Raw genomic sequence first — 19,072 nt, forward strand, 5'->3', positions numbered from 1 at the left:
ATCTGCCCTAGGCTGGGGACAAATTGTTTTTACTTATTAAGAAAAAAAAAAACTAAGCCAAAAAATATCAATGCCCAAAGACACAGATGATAAAAAAAACTCCTCAAGGTATTGGCCCATCTGTCCGTACACTGTTTATCCCCTGGAGATGGCTGTCTCCTTTTTCCTCTTCCTTGGATTCAACTTCACATTTTCGGATCACCACATGACCGATTGACTGTTTCTTCCCCCTTCTGTCAGCAACCCACCATTGTTTTTTTTTTTTTTTTTTTTTTTTTTTCTCTCTTTCTCTCTTTCTCTCTCTCTCAAAAATTTGAGCTTCCCCTGAATAACAAACTCCCCTACACTTGTCCCCATTTTCTTGGCTTCTTGAGAAAAAGAAAAACCAGAAACAGAGAAGTTCATGCCATAGTTAGTTTTCCTTCCTTGGATCGCACCCCATTAACCCCTCTCCCTCTCCCCCTCTCCGCATTCGGGTGCTGCTCTGTTTCCCCCCGGGAAGAAAGAAAGGAAGAAAGAAATCTCTCCCTTTTCCAGTTCTTCCCCTGTTCCAGCACCATCATCATCTTCTTCTTCTTCTTGCATTAGGGGTGTAGGGAAACTCTGGTTTTGATGAACTGTTGATGTCCTTGGCTGTTGGAGCAATGGGGCACGACGACAACAAGGGCGCCGAGAAGACAGAGCAGCAGCCCGCTGGAACGAAGACACCCACAAACGCCGAGGAGGAAGAGGAGCACAAGATCCACCGGTCCCCGAGCGAGAGCTCCATCTATGCCACCGAGGAAGAGGATGATGAAGATGGGGGCGGGAAGAAGATCGATTTGGGACCCCAGTGCACTCTCAAGGAACATTTCGAGAAGGATAAGGTCTGTCTTTCCCTGCCTGCCTTATTTTAACACATGCCATGCATCAACCTCTGCCCATTCTGGTTCATTTCCTTTTTTTTTAACGTTCAACTTGCTTTCCTAGAGAATCTTGTTGGGTAAGCCTTTAATCTTCTGTCAGGCAAATTTAAAAGGCCTCTGGTGCATTGGAATTTACAATTGTTCATGTTTTTGCGTGGAGAAGATGGGTTTGAAATCTTTCTTTATATCTGCTGTCATGTTTTTGTGAAAACAAGAACAAGATTCCTAATTTCGTCCAAGAAAGTCTCATCTAAAGTGCAACCGACGAAGCTTTTTCTAATTACGAAAGATATTGCAACCGCTGCGAAACACTTCTATAAAATGAAATTTCATCGGAAATCTACAGCATTCTCTAGATTGTCAACGGCGAGTGCATGACTGTTGAAGAGATTTGCATGGAAGGGAAGGCACAGTGATTACCTGTAGTACAGGAAAAAGACAACGGAGAAAAGCAACTTCCCTTATGTGAAATGGAGTTGAAAATTTTTCTCATTCTCGGTCGAGTTTTGTTGTCATCAATGTGGATGTTTATGGTACCCGTTTTGATTGGATATTTAGGATGATGAAAGCTTAAGGAGATGGAAGGAACAGCTTCTGGGCAGTGTGGACTTCTCATCTGTTGGAGGTAATTTAATTTCTTCAATGTTGCAACTGACTTTTCGTTTTCCCTTTCCTTTCTGCATTCACAGTGAAACTTGCAGCAGATAATCCGCTCATCCTGATAGGCAATAACATTGTTGGACATTTTCTTTTGTGTTAAACTCGAATGCTTAGTACTTTTGGTAAAACAATGTGATTACTGCATCAATCAATGGACTCGGTGTTTCCACTCCCCCGCCCCCCCCTTTATCTAACTACCAAATGGTCGATACCTGTTATGGTTCGTAGAAACTCTGGAACCCGAAGTGAAGTTCTTGAGCTTGGCAATACTGTCGCCGGGAAGGTCCGACATTGTTCTTTCGATACCTGAGAATGGGAAGCCCAAAGGCCTATGGTTCACTTTAAAGGAAGGCAGCCGCTACAACCTCAAGTTCTCCTTTCAGGTCAAAAACAACATTGTCTCTGGTCTCAAATACACCAACACTGTGTGGAAGACTGGTGTAAAAGGTAAATTCTAGCAAGAAATTTCCTTCCATGTAATCTATGCTCAGGATGAGGTTTTAGATAAACATGATGGGTTGCGAATCCTCCGACTTTCTTTAACATGGTCCCACTCCGTCTGGTGCATTAGTTGATTGGCACAGGCTGATCAAATCATCAGAATCTTAATTATGATTTGACGACCATATTGTCTGTGGAACTAAGGGAATATATATATATATATATATATATATATATATATATGGTTCCTTCGATTGGCACAAGGTGATCAAATCATCAGAATCTTAATTATGATTTCACGACCATACTGTCTGTGGAACCAGAAAAAAGAATATGGTTCCATATCAGGAAAAAGAAGCAGTCCAAAAGGAAAAGAACAAGGGCAAGGAAAAGACTTGATGTATATTATAAGGCAAGATCCATCCCCGGTGTTGAGACTTATGTATTACTGGACCAGTTGCAATAAGAGACTTATGTATTACATAGAGTCAAAAGTTCTTTAAAAAAGCCATATTACCTTCCTAGCAATTCTTAGAAACAACTTGTGATTGTAATCTCTCCATATGTTCGTCATTTAGGGAATTATTATTGTATTAAGTTATGCATACATCTTCAATATCAAAGTCAGGGCATGACATCTTATGCGCATTCTCTTGCAGTGGACAGCTCGAAAGAGATGGTCGGCACCTTCAGCCCACAGTCAGAGCCCTACACACATGTGATGCCAGAGGAGACGACACCTTCCGGAATGTTTGCTCGAGGATCTTACTCTGCTAGAACCAAGGTTAGTTTCGTCTTCTTTTAATATTGTGCTTGTGAATTTGTACTGTGTATTGCACCTTTCATGTGCCTAATTGATGATCATGACATTTAAGGAATATACAAGGCTTTGATTGATAAATGATACTAAAATAAGTTTCTTGAGAAGGGTGTTCTCAAAGATAATCTCACCTCTTCACTTATGCTCAGAAAGTTCATCAAATGCAAACAAATACTGATTAAGCTTCATTTGGATTGCATGTGTGTCAGTTGTAATGCTGTTAATTTGAGTTCTTGACTTTTGTGAATTATAAAACTAGCCTTTGATCAGTTAAGGCATTTTCATTAAAACAATTTACAATCTGATACAACTATTTGGTTGTGGGATTTTCTTTTCTCGAAGTAGGGTAACAAGTGCCGCTAGGAATTCTAGGGGATGCAAACTTTTGACAAAGTGCAAAAAAGGGCTTCTGTTTCCTGGCTCGTTATCGATGAGTTTAAATGCATCTTTCATGTAAGAAGGCAAAATCTTGAGAGTTTTTGCATCCAATAAACCGATTTCTTATTTGCGTAGACGAACAACAAGGGGTCTCCTTTACCTATCAATCTTACAATCTACAATTTGTCGTTTCCATGTTAAGGCCTTTTACAAAATCTATCCTTCCTGGCTTCAAGTTTGTTCATTCTCTGTCTTCATTTGCAGTTCGTTGACGATGATAACAAGTGCTACTTGGAGATCAACTACACCTTTGACATCCGGAAAGAGTGGCCGGCGGACCAATAATCTCTCTGCCTCCAGTCTTGATTTTCCTTTGCCTGCAACTGTTCTTCGAACTTGAGAGATCCTGCAATCTCCTATGTCATGTGTAATCTACTACTTGTCCATGACTGTTGCTTTAAACAATAAATGGAAGAATGTTAATTGAAAAGAAGGGAAGAGAAAGATGAACTAGGAGCTGAACTTGATCTACTATTACATTTTAGCATGTTTTGCTTTCGGGATCGCTTTTGTTAGTGTTGCTTGTTAGTGACTGAGTTTGGTCTATCTGCATTGTCTCCTCTTTTTCCTGTCTGTCTGATGTTCTCTAGTGTGACTTTTGGACCTCTAATGTACGCACGTATTAATCTAGAAAGTTGCGAGAATGCCTTCTTCTCTACTTTCACTACTTCTCGGATCTACCCAAGTAGTTGCTATTGCTTGATGTATGTGTTAGCCCAGGCTTCGTTTGGTCCATATCCGTGATCAGTAAAAGAATAGGTGCAGAGGATGGCAATTGGAGTGCCCAAGGGGTTTAATCCCCATGTCCACTGAGATACATTTACTGAAATACATTTGAGAGGCGGAGCCTGTGAGGTTTGGATTGAAATGAGGGTTAACCTTTTCAGATGAGAGACACATCCCACGCGCTTTAAGATTATGTAATTGCACTAATTACCCCTAAATTTTGAATTATTCACAATGTACTCCGAAAATGCAGTAACATATGGGCTTGTGCTCACTTAATTGGTCTTGTTTTTCATCTTGATTGTCAAATTTGTGATTTTCAAATGCCCCCAAATGTCGTGGCAATGGTGGCTCTGTTACAGGCTTCCATCGCCCGAAGCGAGGTCAAGAACAGCCTTGAATCTCAAGTAGTTGTGATCGACAATAGAGTTATCACTGCTTGAAACTTATTTTATAATTTTCTCCTAAATCATTTATCTTTAGTTTTTATTATCTTATAAACTAAAACTCTTGGTTATAATGGATAGATGTCAACCTATCAATTTTTTGCTTTTTTTTTAATTTGATCTTTTGATATTAGTTTATAATCTCATTTAAGGCTCATATATATATATATAATTTAATAATTTATTTACCTAAATATAAATTTTTTATTTTAAGTCGTCACCATTTTTTGGTGAAACGCAAGATCACTCCAGCCTATTGACAATTTTCGCTTAGATTGGTCATAGTCGCGAGATGCTTTAAATGAATTTCAAAGACCACTTAAAATTGACGGGGCTCTTAATGATGAGTTTTCAATAAAAATTTTACTTAATTAAAATTATAAGAATTATAATATTTCGTATTTATAGGTTTGTTGTATTATTATAATATGGTGCATATTTGCACACGCTATAATGCACCCATATATTTTACTTTTTATTACTAAATAACTAAATAAAAGAATCCTTGTTAAAGTAAAGAATCCATAATATTTGAGTGCATTCTAACACGATATCATGTGTCATAAAGGTATCATGATAAATGAAATATATTGCAGTAAAGACAAGCTGTAACAGTAATATAAAAAAAATGAGATACTTAATGTAGAGGAATTAAATAGTTATTTAATTATATGCGTAATTCGAATAGATATGGTATAGTTGTATCTACAAAGCATGAATTAATATTTTATTTTTTATAAAATTAATTATATATATTCAATATTTCATATAAACTTTTGCATTTTTATATGTTGTTATCATTTTATCTAATTAAGTTTCTCATTTTTTTCTTCACGTCTATATGTTTTTTAAATTAAGACAATTTTGAATTTAGAGTGTGATATCAATTTTAAAATAAGTCACATGGTATTAATTTATAAATATTTTATCTTTTTCAATATTACTAATATCATTTCTCGCACTTCTATCATATGAAAAAATTGTTGACTAAGATCTTTTTTGAAGACCCGCGGCATCGCGCTAGCCCTTTTGCTAGTTAAAGTTAAATGTAATAATATACAATTATATATGCGTATTTTCACATGAAAGTTATGCTTAAGCGAGGTTTTTCTATACGTATTTAAGTTATGTACAATATAATACATATATTACATCATCTTAGGCTTTTATTGTATATATTTCAAAGTCAACCTTGAATACTAAATTGAGCAACTTATATTATAGGTTTAGTATAACCAGTGCTAGTTTAATTTTGAATCATAAATTTGATTAGCCAAGTTTAGATTAACATGTCCATGAATTGATGAAACGTTAATGGATTCAGTAATGCTTATTAAACAAATAAATATTAATTTATAAAAATAAATAAAATGTCAAAACATGAATTCAGTGAAAATAAATTTACATGATTTTATTACAATTCCTTTTGGAACAATTAATCAACGAGAATATCGACCTATATATCTATATATAATATATAATTGTAAAACGAAGATAAAGAATTAAGGTCATCGCTCCAATTTTCAAACTCTAAGCTCCTCATGGCTCGACCTTTCATATGCCCCATGACATTAATTAATAATCACTTTCATTTATTACATGACTGACATTTATTAACCCACCATATTAATTAAGTCACCACATTAATTAAACCAAGAAAATACTCATAAAGAAAAAAATAACATAATTTATTCCATGCACAATACAATAGAATTATTATCTAATGATCTATATATAATATAAAATATCGAATCATCTAATAGGGTCTGCCAGTTTAATTAGAATTACACCATAACTTTTCATTCACCGACTTTTCAGTCACAAAATTGAAAAGAATCGATTTGTTTATAGGACAACAAACGTATTTGAAATTAAAATTTATTACATGATTGATATTTATTAATCCACCACATTAATTAAACCATGAAAACTTTCAAAAAAAGAACATAAAATTAATTAACCATAATATTAATTTAGTCCATGCACAATATATTTGAATTATTATGTAATGATCTATGTATAATTTAATATTACAATCTGCCGAAATTTCATTAGACTTTTTGGTCACAAAATTTCATTGAAAGAGTAAAAATAAAAAAGAATGAGTTTTGATTAGATGGCTACAAATAAGTGTATTTGAAATTAAAATATATTATTATTATTAAATAATTCATTCTACTAACTCGTATGTAACAATTACTATTAACAATATTGAAAATAGAAAATTCATCTTCAATAAATAATTGCTTAACTCATTTTAATGTATTCAATAATTAAAGCGGCTAGTTTTTATTCAATCAAACGATTTAGCTGACTTGAAAAATCGTGAGTATCTTGATTGTACAAATAACACAAAATGATTTGAATTATACATTTAACAAGAGCTTGTAATGGGGCTACACGTGGCGTTATATAAGTAATTTTTCATATTTTTATGTAAGTCATGTTAAATTATTCAAAAAAAAATAAAAATTACCAAATTTTGTTGCATGAGTGGTTTTTTATAGGTGAAAATATAAATTTTTAATTAAAAATAAACGCAATAAAATTAATAAAAAAATTTAGCCTAAAAGGTTAATGAAGTAACTTGGGAAATGAGAGAGGAATAGGGAAGGGAGTGGCGGAATAGAGGGAATTGTGAGACCGACTCGGCCATGGCTCATTGGCTCAGCGATCTCTTTGCCGGGGTGTCCTCACACCTCACAGGCGAGCAAATCCTCGACCAGTCGAACTCGACGTGCTCTAGAGAGGCGTCGCGGCTGCTTCTCCTTTTGTAGAGGCCAACACACTGTCGTCCGAGGCCTTTCACTCCGCTCGTTCTTGCCGGCGTCCAGACGCGGCACCTCACCATACTCCACATCGCCAGCGAACAGTTCTTCTGTTGGAGTCCTCTCCTCCCATCTCCAACTCAGAATCTGAGCTTCACGGAGGTACTTAATCGAATTACAGCCTTTTCAATCGGATCAGTGGTTTGGTCTAGAATTTCGTTTTAGGGTTTTCTAATTTGTTGATATGTGGCCTCATTAGCGAATGGATTGCTTGGTTCAAGCGTGAGAAAATTCCTGCTAATTGTTTTCATTTAGCCAAGGCAACTGAAGTTATTGTTCTAAATCAGTCTCTAGAACTTCTAATGATTCTAAGGAACTTCCCAGGTTGTCTTCTTCAATTCATGTCGGTTTTTATTTCTCGGTAACCTGGGGACTTTGTTTGTGTTTAGCTCAAATTAATGAAAGTGTAGTCACAAAGAAAAAATGTAGAAGAATTCTCTGCTTTGGTGACTTGCCTATTCATATTATGATGCCCTTAGTGACTCGAATAATTGATTGCCTCTGAGCAGTGAAACTGAGACAGAAGCCTAAGAAGCGATAACCATGAAATCCGGCAGAGGAGCAACGGTCAATGAGGAAGGGATTGTTCCTGATTCAAAGAGGCATAGAGTGGCTGAAGACTCATCTCCTTCTGCTTCCGCATCTTTGTTACCTTCCGAGAACCCGCTTCACAAGCTAGCAAATTACGAAGATGATGATGATGAGGAAGTTTATAGGAAGAGCAGAGCACTGAATTGGTATAATAATGGAAGGGAAGCTGGTGTTAACGGTCAACAAAATGATGGTAGAGCTGAAGGAGGAGAGATTCTTCATGATAGTGATAGTGAAGATGAGGAAGGGCATAATCAAGGGAGGAGAAGCCGAACGGTTGAGATTAGGAGAGATTGCCCTTATCTTGATACCGTGAATCGCCAGGTATATAGATTCTCATGTTTCAGACTATTTTGTTGGAATTAATTTCTATACGATCTTTGTATGTGTCGGTGGATGCAAGAAAAATGATGGCCTTACATATGACTTTTAGTTGAATGTGTGTATTCATGAAGTTTAACTCTTTAAGTCTTAGTTGGGGGTTCAGTAAGAATATTTGCTAGCATCTCTAGGGATGTCAATTGTGAGAATTGTTCCCTATCATTACCTGATATTCTATTATTGTCTTTTCCAGGTTTTGGACTTTGATTTTGAGAGGTTCTGCTCCGTGTCATTGTCAAATCTGAATGTATATGCATGTTTAGTATGTGGGAAGTATTACCAGGGTAGAGGGAAAAAGTCTCATGCCTATACACATAGCCTTGAAGCGGGGCATCACGTCTACATTAATCTGCAGACTGAGAAGGTTTACTGCCTTCCAGATGGATATGAGATCAATGATCCTTCATTAGATGACATTCGGCATGTGCTGAACCCCAGGTATACTTTTCATGCTTACTGCTTGATTTTAATTGGTGCTTAACTTTACTGTTGATTCTTGCTGGCCTGTAATTTTTCGTACATTGCTCTGCCAGTGTGTCTTCCATGGAGCTAGCCTTCTCGATTGTCTTCTATGCTTACTGTTTTTGTGAGTTATGTTGGTGGCTAGTTGAAATTGATTGATATCTCATCCTGCAGATGTTGTGTTCACTTTATTCTTGCTTGTTGCATTGAGTTCTTTTCTTATTCGTGCTGAGATGCTGTTCTTGATTCTTTGGATGCTGTATCGTGCATTCAGGTTTACCAGAGAACAAGTTGAGCAGCTTGATAAGAACAAACAATGGTCTAGGACTCTTGATGGTTCTGATTACCTACCAGGAATGGTTTGTTTCTTTCACCTCTCTTATGCAATTATCAAGTTTCTGGTTCTCTTCATTAAAGAATGTGGTCATATTGAATTTTGCCATTTTCTCATGTTTTCAATCCCCTCCCCCCTCTTGGCCATTTTCAGGTGGGCCTGAATAACATTAAGGAGACTGATTTTGTCAATGTCACGATCCAGTCACTAATGAGAGTTACTCCTCTAAGGAACTTTTTCCTTATTCCTGAAAATTACCAGCATTGTAAATCCCCTCTTGTTCATCGTTTTGGGGAACTCACAAGGAAAATCTGGCACGCCCGGAACTTTAAAGGACAGGTTTGATCCTTATGTTGAATGTAATTGCACCAAATTTCTTGTCATGGACTAAAACTATAATTCTCAACGTTACGGCTTTTCTTATTTTCAGGTAAGTCCTCATGAGTTCCTACAGTCTGTGATGAAGGCCAGCAAGAAAAGATTCCGGATAGGTGTACAGTCTGATCCAGTTGAATTTATGTCGTGGCTTCTGAATACACTGCATGCGGACCTTAGAACTTCAAAGAAAGATAGCAGCATCATTCACCAGTGTTTTCAGGTGAGCCACTTAGTTCTCGATGTGCTATTGTTTTTGTTGCTTTCCCTGTCGATTCCTTTTGGCTATACCTTGTTGTCTAAAAGTCAGTGTTCCCTATAGGGGGAATTGGAGGTGGTTAAAGAGGTTCCTGACAAGGCCATTACTGAGAAGAAGGAAAACAGCAATGAACAGAATGGTCTTCCGGCTGAAGGCGGGAACGAAAACAATATTTCTGACACTTCAAGGATGCCATTCTTAATGCTTGGGCTTGACTTGCCTCCGCCGCCCCTTTTTAAGGATGTGATGGAGAAAAATATCATTCCTCAGGTATGTGCTGCATTTTAATCTGCTTGAATGTATTGAAGAAGTATGCTTTGCTTTTGTTTGCTTTTGCTCTGAGGTTTATAATATGAAGATGATGTGTTGTATTTAGTTAGAAATCTGATTCTTTATCAGGTTCCCCTTTTCAACATACTGAAGAAGTTTGATGGGGAGGCCATCACAGAGGTGGTCCGTCCTCATATAGCAAGGATGAGGTACCGCGTGACGAGATTGCCGCAATATCTAATTCTCCACATGCGTCGTTTTACGAAAAACAACTTTTTTGTGGAGAAGAATCCCACATTAGGTGAGATAATCTGTACAATGTTTCAATTGTCTTGATGTATCTGCTTCAAAGTGCGTCACCTAAGCTGGCCTTGTGAAATGGTATTGACTTGTGCAGTTAATTTTCCGGTGAAGAACTTGGAGCTGAAGGACTACATTCCTTTGCCGAGTCCAAAAGAGAATGAGCAGCTACGGTCGAAGTATGATTTGATTGCCAACGTTGTTCATGACGGTAAACCTGGTGAAGGGTCATACAGGGTATTCGTGCAGCGAAAATCAGAAGAACTATGGTAATTCTCTATCTGCGGTATATGTTCAAGTCACCGTTTCAAGTGGTACAACTCTTGATCATTGGTCCATAACTTCCTGTTTTCAATGAAATTCAGGTACGAGATGCAGGATCTGCATGTCTCTGAAACCCTTCCTCAAATGGTAGCTCTTTCAGAGGCATACATGCAGATATATGAGCAGCATAAGTGAGATCAGATTTTCAGCCATTTGCGACTCCATACGTTTTATCAAGTTTTGTTAGAGACAGGATCCTAAAAAAACAATCAGCACAACCTTTTGATAGATCAATCATGTCTAAGCTGCTTGAAATTCTGGCAAGTTTTGGGAGGTTCTTGTTTGAAAGCCAGTGGCTTTGTACCGAAAATGGTTGCCGTGATAAAGACGGTATAGATTATCTTGCTATCGCCAATTGTAGCTTATCTGACTCTTCCCAGGATATTCCATACTTCTCCACTATGTATGTCATGAGAAGTTGTCCATAGTTTGTTTGGGATGGAAAGATCTCCAGTGATCCCAAGTGGAACTTTTGCTTCAAAAGGAATATATTATGAAGGAGCGACTTGTATGAAGAAAGATAAATTATCTTTAAAAAAAGCACAAATTTGCCCCTTTTTTAAAATTTTAGTACTTTCTTTTTTTGCAAGGAAATATGCCAATTTTAGATTATTATAGGTTTGGCACGATGTCATTTTTTTATGTTAATCTTAATGGGTTTGTCGACATGACACTTAAAAGTGTCGACGGGCTGCTTCATTTGTAAATAATGGGTTCGAAGCTCTTTTTTTTTAAATATAAAATAAAAACATTCTGAAAAATATTAAAAGAACAAAAAAAAAAATGAAATAAGAAAATCGTGAAGGAAGAAGGGGAGGAGGCCAGCGGTAGGGCTGATCAAAATAATCGGCTGTCCTGAAAACCCGATCCAAAGTGAGTCGAACTGCCCTGAATTTTGGATCTTCTAGAACGCGGTTCGGTTTCTTAAGTTTCTTAAGTTTCTGTTCGGTTTAGAAATTACATCTCCGAAATTCCCGTCCCTAACCAAATTTACTGCTTATCGTTAGGACTATTTTTATTTTAGGAGAACCTGATGTTAAGGAACACTTTGTGTCCTTTGTTGAGCAGCAAGTTACTACGTGGTTATGATTATGGATGCTTGCAAAATGATTTGATTAGCTGAATCTATTGCAGAATTATGGTGGTGTGATGAATCTCTAATTTTTTGTTTTAATTTTCTGTTGTGTTTCTCGGGTAACCCCGAGAACCGAACCGTGAAAAACCATATCCGTATGAGTCGGTTATTATGTTCGTTTCGGTTTTAGTTCTTGGGACAGGTTTTGAAATTCCTGAGCAGATAAAAGTGGCGCCCCGAAATTTTACTCTGAAACCGACCCAACCCGAACGGTGATCACCCCTGGCCAGCGGTTGCGACCTTATAGTGAGAGATATAATCATGCCACGGGGGTCTGTCCGAAGCATCCCCAACGAAGACGCCCGAGAATCTCGTTTGCAAGCAGAAATGGCGGGTTTTCGGAAGATTCTGATTCTTCTATTACTAGTAGAAAGGGCTTCAAGCTGGCAGTTTTAACAATGGCATCTTTGGTTCTGGCGAAGGAAGAGTGCGAGGTCTTACTTTTCATGACCGAGAGGAGAAACAAGCGCATCGAGGTGAAGAGAAAATTGCAAGCTTGAGAGAGGTTGAGAAAGAAGCTGATCTGCCCTTGGGCAGTACAACAAGTGCCTCCACAACAGGTTGAAGCGGTTCGGAGATTGTTTCTCTTATGCAATGTCTCGATTAGTCGGAGCCCAATTAGACTTTCGGATACCGGGGTGCAAACCAAAAACAGTGCCTTGGCTCGAGGTTGAAAGCAGAGTCTACTACGGGGAGAAGTCGAGAGGATCCTAAATGTGAATATATAAGAATTTAATTGAGGTCAACCTGTAATCTTCCCCTGTGCCAGTGGTGAAGAATTTGCATGCGGGGATCTTCAGGTCGAGGCAGATGATACACAAGCTTGAGCAGGAGATCGAGCTTCCCATTGATGAAAGGAATGCCCTTCAGCAGGAGATGAGTAATTCTCATTAATATTTTCTCTGTCTTCAGGGGTTTTTTCTTCTTCTTCTTCTTCTTCTTCTTCTTGTTTGTAGAAAGAACAGGGGGCGCCCGAGCTATGGGGGGCGCTCAAACTGGATCAGGGCCGAGGTCGGAGTTACTATTCTTTTACTTATTTCAATGAATTAACTAATTTGTAAAAATGAATATACATAAAATACTTTTATATGTATTATTAGAATTTGATAAGGCGTTACGTTTGAAGTCATAATTTTTATATAGTGATTTTCTTATTAAAATGATTTATCTTTAATTGTCAAATATGGATGTGTGCCCTCTAATTAGCTCTTAAGAACTCAAGTTTACTCTTTGAGAATAAATGCACATATTTACAGAGAATACATTTCTATTTTTTCACGAATTTCGTCAGACCATCTAATTTATCTCAGTTAATTAATTATAAGCGAGATTCAACAAAAGATAAAAGATTGGGACAGAAATAATGGTTTGACGATTTTCGCAAATGCTCGTTTTGGGTTAAAAGAAATCAGTGCTGCACCAAATTGATGCGTGGGACTGAGGTTATGCTGACTTATATTATATTTACCACAAAAGAGATATATGAGCCTTAAAATGTAAGCTTGACAGCTGTCCCACCAACAACAGATTTATAATTTAGTTTTATTTATAGAAGATTTATAGATAGATAGATTATAGATTATAGATTATAGATTATAGATATTCATTAATCTATCAAGTTTTTTTCTGAGTTTTACCTCTCTTCTCAATCTATATATGTATGATATTACGAATGGACACTATAGTACAACATTTTACTGTATAAAGAGTAATATTTTTTGATAAATGTTGAGAAACAATCTTGATAAATTAAAAACGTTTCTTCATAAATATTGAACAATTTAAATTTACTTATTTTTTCACATGTTTGCGCAATGCGCATTAAGCTAATTACTCTACACGATTGACAGCTTGTGTATTGCAGTGTTTTTTCCTTTTTCTCCTATACATCTCTGTACCCCAAAAAAAAGATCGAAACATTATATAAAAAATTCGTAAAATAAAAATTGATGGAAACCAAAAGATGTTGGACATCCGTTAAATCTTTGTTCTGTTTCTTTTGTGATTTTCTTCTTTATAATGGTTTTTACAATTTCTTCGTTATGTTTATGTTAATCTAAAGTGAAAAGCCACGTTTATTTTAAGTTAATTTGCACTTTCGGCAGAACATATTGAAAAAAATGTCTCAAATTTATTAGGATGGGTCCGTGCATATTTAGGGTGTAATTGTTTCTTAAAATTTTTTTAACTCAACTCCACTCCACTCCACTCCACTTATATTCAATTCAACAATACAATCATTATTTTTTTTAATTTTTTAATTTTTTTAATCATTTAATTCAATTTTTAATATTAAATTATCTCAACTATTCATTACTTTTTTCATAATTCAATAACACAATCATTATTTAATCATTACTTTCTCTCAACTATTCATTACTTTTTTTTTACACTTTTTCACATAATTCAACAATACAATCATTACGAATCAATTAAAATTAAAACTCAACTCAATTTAACTCTAAATTCAAACGGACTCTTAACATTTCTCCTTTTGCGGTGGGCCGCCTCTCTTTGTCCGGGTCGCCATTTCCGTCCCCTGTCCCCATTTCCCTCCTTTACATAAAAAAAATTCTTCTATCTTAAAGTGCCTATTAGTTTAGGCCAATAAAAAAAAATTGCCCATTAGTTCTCTATCTTAAAGCCATGGCAATGGCAGGCGGCGAGAGCGAGGTTTATGGCCTAATCAAGGTCTGGGCCTCCGTCTTCTCCGCCCTCACTTACTGCTGCGCCCTTGGGAAGCTGACGCGGCCGGGCGCCGGTCGCCTAGTCTTTGTCCTCCCCATTGTCGGCCTCTTCCTCCTCCTGCCCCTCCACCTCTCGTCAGTACACCTCTGCGGCAGCACCGCCTTCTTCATCGCGTGGCTCGCCAACTTCAAGCTCCTCATGTTCGCCTTGGGAAAGGGCCCCTTGGCCTCCTCTAACCCTCCACTCTCCCTCCCCAACTTCATCGCCGTCGCCAGCCTGCCCATCAAAATCCAACCCAACCCGCCTCAGGATGGGGGTCAAAAGGCCGGCGCCACCAAGGATCCCCAGAAGGGCCACAAGTCGGTCTTCAACTACGGGATTAAGCTGCTGCTGCTGGGGATTATGCTCCGGGTGTACGATTACAGCGACCACTTGCCACAGGTGGTGCTGTGGTTCATCTATGGCTTTCACATCTACTTCTGCCTGGAGATTATCCTGGCAGGGGCGGCGGTGTTGGCGCGGGCCGCACTAGGGATGGAGCTGGAGCCGCAGTTCAATGAGCCGTACCTCTCTACGTCCCTCCAGGACTTCTGGGGCCGCCGCTGGAATATCATGGTCACGAGCATCCTCCGGCCCACTGTTTACGAGCCCGTGCTCTCCTTCTCCACTCGACTCATCAGCCGCAGGTGAGGCACGCTACACGTCATCCCTGGCTCAACAACTATTATTAATATGTTCTTTTGTCATTGATTTGTTTGGCCCAAGTTCTTGAATTGAAATGGACCGAATATAGCTTGTTGGTTAGGTTTCCACACTAAGCATTTCATAATGTTGGAGCAAGAGTTAGTCTGAACCAATAATAGTCGAGGGCACTTCATAATCTGGTGAAAAAGATTAACTCAAGGGAAATTATTTTTCCTCCGAATGCCAGTCAAGTGCAAATCACCAATAATTGCAAAATTTGCCATTTGTGAGACATTTGGCATAACCGAATTCGGAATGTGAAGCACAACTCTTAACTCAATGTCGTCCCATTCCCCACGTCAAATTCGGCGCCTGTGGGTAAAGATTTGGGGACACAGCAAATGGTCCAATTTAAGAAAGGGACCTACCACTTCTACGGCCGAGTGTCTTGTGATATATTTAATGGGTCGTCGGTCGAACCATTTTATTAGGTGTAGACATTCAGTTGTCTCTTTTTTTTTTTTTTTCGGTTACAATAGTAGGCTCATGGCTTAGTATAAGGAAATAGAAATGAAATCTAAATAAAGGGGCACATGTAATCCCACTAATAAAAATCGAACCTAAAATCTCTATGTTACCAGGTGAGGGTGTTAGCCACTGCACTATATCTCTTTCTTGTTATTTCCTAGTTTAGTTTCCACAAAGTGAGGCTTGACCGGCAAATCAGACATATATATATATATATATATTTGGGTAATAGCAAATCAGATATTTTTTGTTGTTAAAAATATTCAGAAAGCTTCGAATACTTAGCTAGGTAGGTAAGTATATATACAGGGATGGACTGCTAAAGAATTTTTGCGTACTAAACATATTTATATCTTGTTTCTCAAATTTTATTTAATTATTTATTTATCTTTTTGCTGCGTGTTTTTCAAATTTTAATGAAATTATTTATATTCGCCTAACTTGTTAGAAAAGATATTGCTATTCGTCCCAATTCAAATCCTGCATGCGTCCATCCTATACATATATATGTATATATGCTGATGATGATTGAAATCACAGGTATGCTCCGCTACCAGCGGTGTTCAGCACGTTTGTGGTGTCAGCGATCATGCACGAGCTGATATTCTACTACCTAGGACGCATAAGGCCGACGTGGGAGATCACCGGTTTCTTCCTCTTTCACGGCATGTGCCTCATGGGGGAGATTGCCATCAAGAAACAGCTAAGGCTGAGCCGGGGGCTCCCGAGGCCACTGGCGGCGTTCCTGACGTTCAGCTTCGTCATGGTCACTGCTTTCTGGCTGTTCCTGCCACCATTACTCCGATGCAGAGCCGACATCAGGGCATTTGAGGAGTACTCGGCCATTGGGGAGTTCGCGAAGGACGTCCTGAGTCATATGTCCGTCTCGAAGGCTTTCAATACATCGAGATAATGAGGAAGCTCATTTTTTTTTTTTACTATGGAAAAATATTAGGACAAAGTAGATAATTGTCACACACAGGATTCTTCGATTAGGAATCAGTCTCAAATGGTGGACTTCAATTATTTATAATTCATGGATTTAAAATACACTATAAGTACTTTGTGGTCACGACCATCCAAATGTGAGCAGAGATATACCTCAGTCAACATGCTGAGGATAATTTAATCATGAAAATTGATCATTAGGCCTTCTCTAATTTAAAGTTAGCCCTCTTGTTCGCACCTTCGTACTTTACCGTCGTGTAGATTAAGAATAAACAGAGGGAAAATTTCAACCAACGGAAAAGGAATCCTATAGCGATACTTAATGAATAAGAGAAAACATCAAGGGATACCAATAACTGATGGTTCAAATAGTTCGATATTTATTTTCCTTAAGTAAGATCTCAGTTGAAGTCTTTGTGAATGAAGAAAATCCTTTATTATGGAAGCTTTATTCCTTAGTGGGTTGATCCTGGCCGAATTGAATTAGTTAGAGCTCATTGAATTTTTGGATATTAAAGTACACACCGAAAAAAAAATCAAATCAAGGGAAAAAAAGTTAGGTGCAAAGAAGGACATGGCAAACCTAATAGCAATAATAAAGTGGGTGGAATATATTGAACATTTATGGGAAAGTAGACATATCTCTAACCCTCCAAATTAAAAGATTTAGGAGGTTTACGTGTTAATAAGAACATTACATCTTTATATTGATACAGTCATGGTGAAAAAGTTCTGTATTGTTTTCTTTAAATATTTTCTCATCACTCCTCAGTATGTTGTCGTAAAGTACTGTGACTATATTACCAAATGATATAGGTTGCGAGAATGGAAGAGAAAGAAGACAACAAAGAACATCGGTTGGTTCCTTCATTGCCATCATGATTGCGCCAGTTATCGACTCGCGCAGTTGTAGCTTCTGCTCCTTCAAGCATATTAACATCCGAAGAATTTGCATGTCAAACATGCCATACAGGGAATAAATCCTTTCAAACAATCGGACAGACAACACCTCACATCTAGAAGAGACAACTAACATTGTGTTTGATAACTATAACTAAGTATTAAAATTAATTTTCAGCACTTAATGGAATTAAGTTTATTTGATAACATAACATAAAAATTGATTTAACTTAATGATTCAGTCAAAAAAGTATTGAATCATTAATAAGTAATCCAACTTAATCATTCAGCTCTATATTTATTTATTCGCTCAACTGGGGATACTTTTGGCTTATTTACAGCGGTGTCCCTGAACTTTTTTGATTTTGCAATCTGGTCCATTTCCTGATTTTCAGTTAGAAATTTTTTTTTTTTTGGGGGGGGGGGGGGGGGGGGGGGGGTAGGGTGGTGGTGGTGGCCGGGGAGGTCACCGGGAACCTCTCTTTCTTCAACGATTTATAAGAGAGAGAGGGACAATTAAGGGCGTTGGTAGCCCCGATCTCGGCCACCACTGTCCATGCAAGGTTGTTGGCGACTCATGACGTCGCATGCGACCTCGATTAGGCAAGTGGAATCGAGGCCACAACTGTCCCCTTCCCTGTCCATGCTCTCCAATCTCACTGTCTTCTCCTCTTATTTTTATTTTTATTTTCAGTAATTGAATTAAAAAGATGAGGCCAAACTGTAAAAAAAAAGTAAATATTGAGCATAATGTAAATATGACCCCACCGCCCTCCAACTGTTCTCCTCCTTGTCTCTCTATTTTCTTTTCGAAAACCCAGTCGAGCTGGGTGGTTGCCAGTGGTGGGGTCCTCGTCGACGACCACCCAGCCTAAGAAGAGCCTTGGTTCTTTTTTTTTTTTCAATTTTCTATTTTCAAAAACTATTTTATAAAGTATTTTAATTTTCATGTTGGCTTTCTAGAAATAAAGTTACAAAGGATTCGTGTCAACATCGGTTAGTAACGATTTGGACCATGAGAATGGACCAAACTCTTAAAGGAAAATTTATAGGATCTTTTTTGTAATTTCCCCCATGTTATTGCAAAATTCCACTGATGTCTCCTCATTTTGCAATAAGACACTTATTATCTCTACTTTTGCTAATATCGCCACTAACTAACCACTGGAACCTTAAGCTGACATGGCACCAAATATTTTTTTTGGGTAAAGTCGGGGGCACAGCCCAAATTACAACGAAGCAGAAATAAGGCGGGGTATGGTGGCTCCTACAATGTCGCCTAATAACAGCTGAAACACCCCATTAGGAACTGAGTGAAAAATATGCGTGCCGAGCGGGTACTCCAGAGCCATATTTACAAGCTTGTCCGCATAATAGTCACCCTCTCGATATGTGGGTTGCATCTTGAACTTTTTTGATTTTGCAATCTGGTCCATTTCCTGATTTTCAGTTAGAATTTTTTTTTTTGGGGGTGGGGGGGAGTGGGGTGGGTGGGGTGGCAGTGGTGGCCGGGGAGGTAACCGGGAACCTCTCTTTCTTCGACGATTTATAAGAGAGAGAGGGACAATTAAGGGCGTTGGTGGCCCCGATCTCGGCCACCACCGTCCATGCAAGGTTGTTGGCGACCCA

At 38.0% G+C, this 19,072-nt stretch overlaps 3 protein-coding genes across 3 annotated transcripts; all 3 read left to right on the forward strand.

Annotated features, from left to right (window-relative positions):
• The first annotated feature begins 278 nt into the window (after positions 1–278).
• LOC116206235 (rho GDP-dissociation inhibitor 1-like) lies at positions 279–3,922 on the forward strand. Its single transcript, XM_031539049.1, has 5 exons — positions 279–866; positions 1,464–1,530; positions 1,794–2,012; positions 2,666–2,790; positions 3,469–3,922. The coding sequence occupies exons 1-5, from the start codon at positions 624–626 to the stop codon at positions 3,547–3,549; spliced, it is 735 nt and encodes a 244-aa protein (XP_031394909.1). The 5' UTR covers positions 279–623; the 3' UTR covers positions 3,550–3,922.
• A 3,102-nt stretch (positions 3,923–7,024) lies between these two features.
• LOC116204582 (U4/U6.U5 tri-snRNP-associated protein 2-like) lies at positions 7,025–11,076 on the forward strand. Its single transcript, XM_031536735.1, has 10 exons — positions 7,025–7,366; positions 7,774–8,179; positions 8,430–8,674; positions 8,973–9,057; positions 9,186–9,371; positions 9,463–9,630; positions 9,730–9,936; positions 10,066–10,237; positions 10,334–10,505; positions 10,602–11,076. Exons 2-10 carry the CDS (start codon positions 7,808–7,810, stop codon positions 10,693–10,695), a joined length of 1,701 nt encoding a protein of 566 aa, XP_031392595.1. The 5' UTR covers positions 7,025–7,366; positions 7,774–7,807; the 3' UTR covers positions 10,696–11,076.
• A 3,202-nt stretch (positions 11,077–14,278) lies between these two features.
• Positions 14,279–16,667, forward strand: LOC116204583 (acyl-CoA--sterol O-acyltransferase 1-like). Its single transcript, XM_031536736.1, has 2 exons — positions 14,279–15,069; positions 16,136–16,667. The coding sequence occupies exons 1-2, from the start codon at positions 14,342–14,344 to the stop codon at positions 16,506–16,508; spliced, it is 1,101 nt and encodes a 366-aa protein (XP_031392596.1). The 5' UTR covers positions 14,279–14,341; the 3' UTR covers positions 16,509–16,667.
• Positions 16,668–19,072: the final 2,405 nt, after the last annotated feature.

The sequence above is a fragment of the Punica granatum genome, chromosome 4, assembly GCF_007655135.1.
Source record: "Punica granatum isolate Tunisia-2019 chromosome 4, ASM765513v2, whole genome shotgun sequence".
NCBI classification, from domain to species: Eukaryota; Viridiplantae; Streptophyta; class Magnoliopsida; order Myrtales; family Lythraceae; genus Punica; species Punica granatum.

Bases quoted from the DNA above. Each gene is read 5' to 3' on its own strand.
- LOC116204583 (XM_031536736.1), top strand. From the start codon at position 14,342: ATGGCAATGGCAGGCGGCGAGAGCGAGGTTTATGGCCTAATCAAGGTC. The intron at 15,070-16,135 runs GTGAGGCACGCT...TTGAAATCACAG, and splicing joins ACTCGACTCATCAGCCGCAG to GTATGCTCCGCTACCAGCGG.
- LOC116206235 (XM_031539049.1), top strand. From the start codon at position 624: ATGTCCTTGGCTGTTGGAGCAATGGGGCACGACGACAACAAGGGCGCC. The intron at 867-1,463 runs GTCTGTCTTTCC...TTGGATATTTAG, and splicing joins AACATTTCGAGAAGGATAAG to GATGATGAAAGCTTAAGGAG. The intron at 1,531-1,793 runs GTAATTTAATTT...TATGGTTCGTAG, and splicing joins GGACTTCTCATCTGTTGGAG to AAACTCTGGAACCCGAAGTG.
- LOC116204582 (XM_031536735.1), top strand. From the start codon at position 7,808: ATGAAATCCGGCAGAGGAGCAACGGTCAATGAGGAAGGGATTGTTCCT. The intron at 9,058-9,185 runs GTTTGTTTCTTT...GGCCATTTTCAG, and splicing joins CTGATTACCTACCAGGAATG to GTGGGCCTGAATAACATTAA. The intron at 10,506-10,601 runs GTAATTCTCTAT...AATGAAATTCAG, and splicing joins CGAAAATCAGAAGAACTATG to GTACGAGATGCAGGATCTGC.